The sequence below is a fragment of the Atta colombica genome, unplaced genomic scaffold, assembly GCF_001594045.1.
Source record: "Atta colombica isolate Treedump-2 unplaced genomic scaffold, Acol1.0 scaffold33, whole genome shotgun sequence".
Lineage (NCBI taxonomy): Eukaryota > Metazoa > Arthropoda > Insecta > Hymenoptera > Formicidae > Atta > Atta colombica.
This window is the reverse complement of record NW_017259437.1, coordinates 453,676-459,326: the sequence shown is the minus strand read 5'-3', so window position 1 is coordinate 459,326 and position 5,651 is coordinate 453,676. Positions and strand designations below refer to the sequence as shown.

General features: G+C 31.7%; 1 protein-coding gene across 1 annotated transcript in view; it reads left to right on the top strand.

The window, feature by feature from the left end:
• LOC108690483 (inactive hydroxysteroid dehydrogenase-like protein 1) overlaps window positions 1-4,662 on the top strand; it is a 14,326-nt gene extending 9,664 nt beyond the window's left edge. Inside the window, exons 4-5 of the mRNA XM_018197788.1 lie at window positions 981-1,324; window positions 4,410-4,662. Coding sequence (XP_018053277.1) covers window positions 981-1,324; window positions 4,410-4,628 — 563 coding nt within the window. The 3' untranslated portion in view covers window positions 4,629-4,662. The remainder of the gene's footprint in view (window positions 1-980; window positions 1,325-4,409) is intronic.
• The last annotated feature ends 989 nt before the right edge of the window (window positions 4,663-5,651 follow it).

The window sequence follows — 5,651 nt, the reverse complement described above, 5'->3', positions numbered from 1 at the left end:
ATATATATATAAATTAATTAAAAGTTAAATAAAAAGTTAAAAGTTAACAACTTTTCTAACTTAATTTAGTTAATGAATTAATTTTTAACTTTACCTAGTTACTTTTAAACTTTAACAAGATTTCGTAAGGATGTCATTTAGCTGGCAGGACGTTCACAGTACATCCCGTGCTATTAGGGAGCAATTTTTAATGTAACTAAATTTATTTTATAAGTTATTAATTTTAACTTAATTTAGTAAAAAAAAACATTGACATGTCTAACTTGTAATATAACCATTTCTTCAGTCTCAGATGAAAAAGTGTTAAATCTGGTGATATTTAGGTTAATATAATTGTCAAAGTAAAAAAAATAAACGATTTACATATGTAGTCAAAATAATAAATTTTAATCCATGAAAAATATTAACGAAGATTATTTCGTAATTTTAAAGGTGAAATGGATGTAATAGTATAGGAAATCAAACTCGTATTTATAATTAAAATCAAATTTACATTAAAAAGAAAAAAATTGCGATTTTAAACCGATTTCTTTTGTGAAAAATTGATTTTTTTATTTTTCTAACTGGAATTATTTTAAACCAAAATATCTTTGTAAAGAAATTTGAGGCGAAAAGCGCACTGAGTATCAGTGTGCTCCTCGCCCTGATAAAGTGAATGGCAAGGTTCACGAAATATTAGCAATTTAAAATTATTTTTATATTTTTTTATTCTCGTCTTAAGTGGTCTTTTTGTTTGACTAACATTTAAAATGCATTTGTTACTTGATGTCGCGGCACTTCAATGTTCAGCTCGCTTTATTATCAGAGGTCATTCTCCCATGGAACAAAGAGAATAGATAATGCATAACATGATAATACACAAGTCAAGGATATATAAATTAATACATACCTAAATTAATTTACAGCATCGGTTTCCATACATGCAACATTAAATGACGCTTTTATATGGATATAATATATTAAACGATTTTTGTTTTAAGTGAACAATGTGGGTAAGCAATACGAGTATCCCATGTATGTCGGAGAGGTACCCGAGAAGGAACTGTGGGACATTATCAATGTAAATGTGGGTGCCACTACGTTAATGACGCGGTTGGTTATCGGGCAGATGCAAAAACGCAAACAAGGCGCGATTGTCAATGTCTCCTCCGGATCTGAATTTCAGCCGTTGCCGTTGATGACTGTATACGCCGCTACGAAAGCGTATGTGAAGAGTTTCTCCGATGCTCTCAGGGCGGAATACTCCAAATTCGGCGTAACTATTCAACACCTGTCGCCTCTTTTCGTCAATACTAAAATGAACGCATTTAGCTCTAAGCTTCAGGTATCGAAACTATCAATAATATTATTGAAATAATATTATTTATAACGATTCTCTGAATTGTTAAAAGAGTTAAAGTCCTTAAAGTTTATTTTTTATAAATCAATTTGCTATTAATTTTATATTTTAGTTTGCATTCATATATTATATTTTATATGAAAAGAACGGTTACTTTTAACAAAGAATATTTTCTTGATAATAATCTTAAAATATACTTATTATAAATTCTAGTAAAACTCATGATTATGTACTTAAAACAAGAATTCATCTTTTCTTAAGTATATATACACGCAAGCACGCACACCTAAGTATTACATATACAGAGTGCAAAATGGTACAGGACTTTCCGACTCAGTTTAATTCGTTCTACCTGCCAATGAATATTTGGCAATTATTTTGGGACACTGTATATATACATTAAGTATATATACAGGGTGTTTGGAAATTAGTGATAAGTCTTTCGCATAGGGGCAGAATGGACTAAAGAGAAGAAAAGTCCTCTATCAATTAATTACAATAAAAATATATTAGATAAATCGCTCGTATAAATAATATTTCAAACAATAAAATACCTCCAGTCCTCTACCATGTTACAATTGTCGTAATGATTAACGAGTTATTAACTTATGAAAATAGCCAAATTCGCCCACCGCCAAATGTAAGCACGCTACAGAATAGGATTGCCCAGCGCGGTAAAACGCGCGTTCGCCGTCGCTAGGCTATGTAATTGCTTATAAATAACATGCCTAGCGACGGCGAACACGTCTCGCTGCGCGGGGCGGATACTATTCCTAAGTGCATTCGACATTGCAAATTGGAGGTGTCCATTTGCTCTTTTATCTCGAAAATTGTTCGGCAACTCGCATCTCTTTCTGCTACATATCATTTCATCTGCGTTCGATATTAACATTTTTAGAGCCAATGCTCGATCCACTCCGGATTCAAAGATCGAGTTCTCAGAGCTAATGCAGATTTTCGCGCCTAAATTAAATTCATAATCTCTATATTTATAATAATGCTATCAAATAGAAATTGATGGAGTACATTAAGTACAATATTTAATGAGGAAAATAGGTTTTTAATTCTTTTCCTTTTTATAATATATTAAAGACTTTAATGAATATAAATAAAGTGATATAACTTATAAATTGCAGAAATTTATTAGGTGTACAACTTTGCTTCCGCCGTTTTCCTATAGATGGCTTTAGTGGTAAGTGGTGGTCGAAATAAATAGATCATAGACGTCATACAATAAACTTGGGCATCTGTCAACATAACCCCATAGAAACATTAGTCGATTTGTGTCTGCATCATAAATTTATTCTCGATTGAAAAGTCAGTTTACGAGCCAAATTCTCGTCATTTGCGGGAGGTTTTAATTTTTTGCTTCAATATGAAGCAATCTGCGGCTGAGGCTCATCGAATGCTCTCAAATATTTATGGTGAGGCCGCTATTAGTGAAAGAACGTGTCGTGAATGGTTTCAACGCTTCAAGAACAGTGATTTTGACGTCGAAGACCGGCATAGCGGTGGAAGAGAGAAGGTTTTCGAAGAATTGGAGGCATTACTTGAGCAAGACTCGTGTCAAAATCAAGAAGAATTGGCATGATCATTGGGAGTGACTCAACAAGTCATTTCAAAATGCCTCAAAGCCATGGGAATGATTCAGAAGCAAGGAAATTGGGTGCGAATTGAAGCCGAGAAATGTTGAACGGCGTTTGTTTGCTTGTGAACAGCTGCTTGAAAGGTAAAGACGAAAGGGATTTCTGCATCGCATTGTGACTGGGGACGAAAAATGGGTTCATTACGATAATCCCAAGCGCAGAAAATCATGAGGAGTTCCCGGTCATGCTTCCACGTCGATGGTCAAACCGAATATTCACGGCTCTAAGGTCATGCTCTGTATTTGGTGGGACCAGCTCGGCGTAGTGTATTATGAACTGTTAAAACCGACTGAAACAATCACAGGCGATCGGTATCGAACGCAATTGATGCGTTTGAGCCGAGCATTGAAAGACAAACGGCCGCAATACAACGAGAGACACGATAAAGTGATTTTGCAGCATGACAATGCTCGACCCCATGTTGCGAAAGTGGTCAAAACATACTTGGAAACGTTGAAATGGTCCTACCCCACCCGCCGTATTCTCCAGACGTTGCTCCCTTTGACTATTACTTGTTTCGATCAATGGCACACGGCCTGGCTGACCAGCACTTCCGCTCTTATGAAGAAGTAAAAAATTGGATCGATTCGTGGATAGCCTCAAAAGATGACCAGTTTTTTCGACGCGGGATTCGTACGCTACCCGAAAGATGGGAGAAAGTAGTGGCCAGCGATGGACAATACTTTAAATCATAAATGTATAACCATTTTTTTCCAATAAAGCCTCGAATTTCGGAAAAAAAACGGCGAAAGCAAAGTTGTACACCTAATAATAATTTTAATTGAAGTATTAAACTTACTAAGGTAAAAATAAATTTGATTCTTGTGAATGTGATGTGATGTGATGGAGAACTTACGATTTGCGGATATATGAATTTTTTATAAATACTTAGTAAATATTTTAGTACTAATTATTATTTGCGTACTATATGTATTTTTCTGTGTAAAGGATAAAGGGAATACATTCATAACATCTGATCAAAAAGATAACATTAATTTTTTTTAACGAAAAATGTTAAATGTTTTATACATTAAAGGTCAATTATTTTGGAAATCTAACGTTGGAAATTTGATTCAATATCATTTTCATTATTCAAAAATCTATAAGAAACATCTTATATGATACAAAATATTTTTTCTGCTATGAATCAATGTAATTATGTAAAATATGATGATAAACAATAACTACAAAAAGTTTTAATATTTTAACAATCAGCGTTTGAGCGTTCTTCATAATTATTTTGTTTGTCTGACAAAATTATTTTTAAATTTATATCTGTACTTAGCTAAAGTTTTAAATACTTCAGCAAAACCGTTCTTTTCATTTTATTACTTCAAACTTAAAATAATACGTTATTTTTGTATAATATGTCTGTATTTTCATGCGATTACTGAAAAATGTAGACGTTTTATTTAAAACTGTAGGTTTCAAGTATATTTGTACCTGATGCTACAACTTATGCAAGAAATGCTATTACCACTCTGGGCAAAATGGACAGCAGTACTGGTTATTGGGCCCATAGTATTCAGAAGTTCATCACTCTAATGCCACCTGTATGGATTAGAATGAAAATTGGACAAATTATGAATGAAAGTTTCAGACAAGACTATTTCAAGCAACAAAGACAAAAAACATTGCAATAACATATTTTAAATAAACAATTATTTTTTGAAGATATTATATTGTACCCAGAAACTAATTTTTAGCAATTTTTAATTATTATAAGTAATATAATATAAAAAGAAGATACAGCTGGAGAGAAAAAGAGACAAAGAGAGAAAAAGCAAGAATGTATGCGCGTGTGAATGCGAGAAAAAAAGAAATAAACTAATAATATAATATAGGGCTATGAACCATTCGAATTATTATGTGAGTAAATTTATTTATATCATATAAAATTTTGTAACAGACATTTCGACCCTATCGGGTCATTTTCAATGTTAATAATAATTTTAAAAAAGTTATCAGTAACTATGATGTTCACAAATTAAAACATAAAATATGAAAAAAAAACGCAGTTGTAAGAAGAATTACTGCAAGAAACGGTCTAGCAGCTTCAAATCGAAACTTGATGTTAGTTGAATTCAAAAATCGCATAATAATCGCATGAGGTCTATTATATCTTGAACTTCTCCTCAAATTTACATTTATATTTTAATTTATGAACATCTTGCGTAGTTACTAGTAACTTTTTTAAAATTTTTATTTAAATAAAAATTTATTATTTGACAGCCATTTCATTAGCTAAGTTTTACATTTATTTTAAATATGAAATCAAAAGATTGTATAATATTGAATTTGGATACAATCAATGCATCATTATCGGATAAGCAATTAAGCTGCTAAAAATTATTTATCGAAATATTAATTATGTGATCGATGAAGTATTTGTTTGATGTGAACGCAAGAATAAATCAATGCCCGAACTTTATTAATAAATTTCATACCATTATTTTTTAATTGATTTCAATTGACTCGGAGTGATTTCGAATTAAAAAGAATCACTCTTAACTTAATCCATGATTAACTCAAGCGATCAAGCGACTGTATTATTATATTAATGTGGATAATATTTGTAGTTTGTTCGGGGCATACACATATACATGCTTTATCTTTACGAATAAATTTATCCTTCAGAATTAATACTATATTTATTGGAATATTTT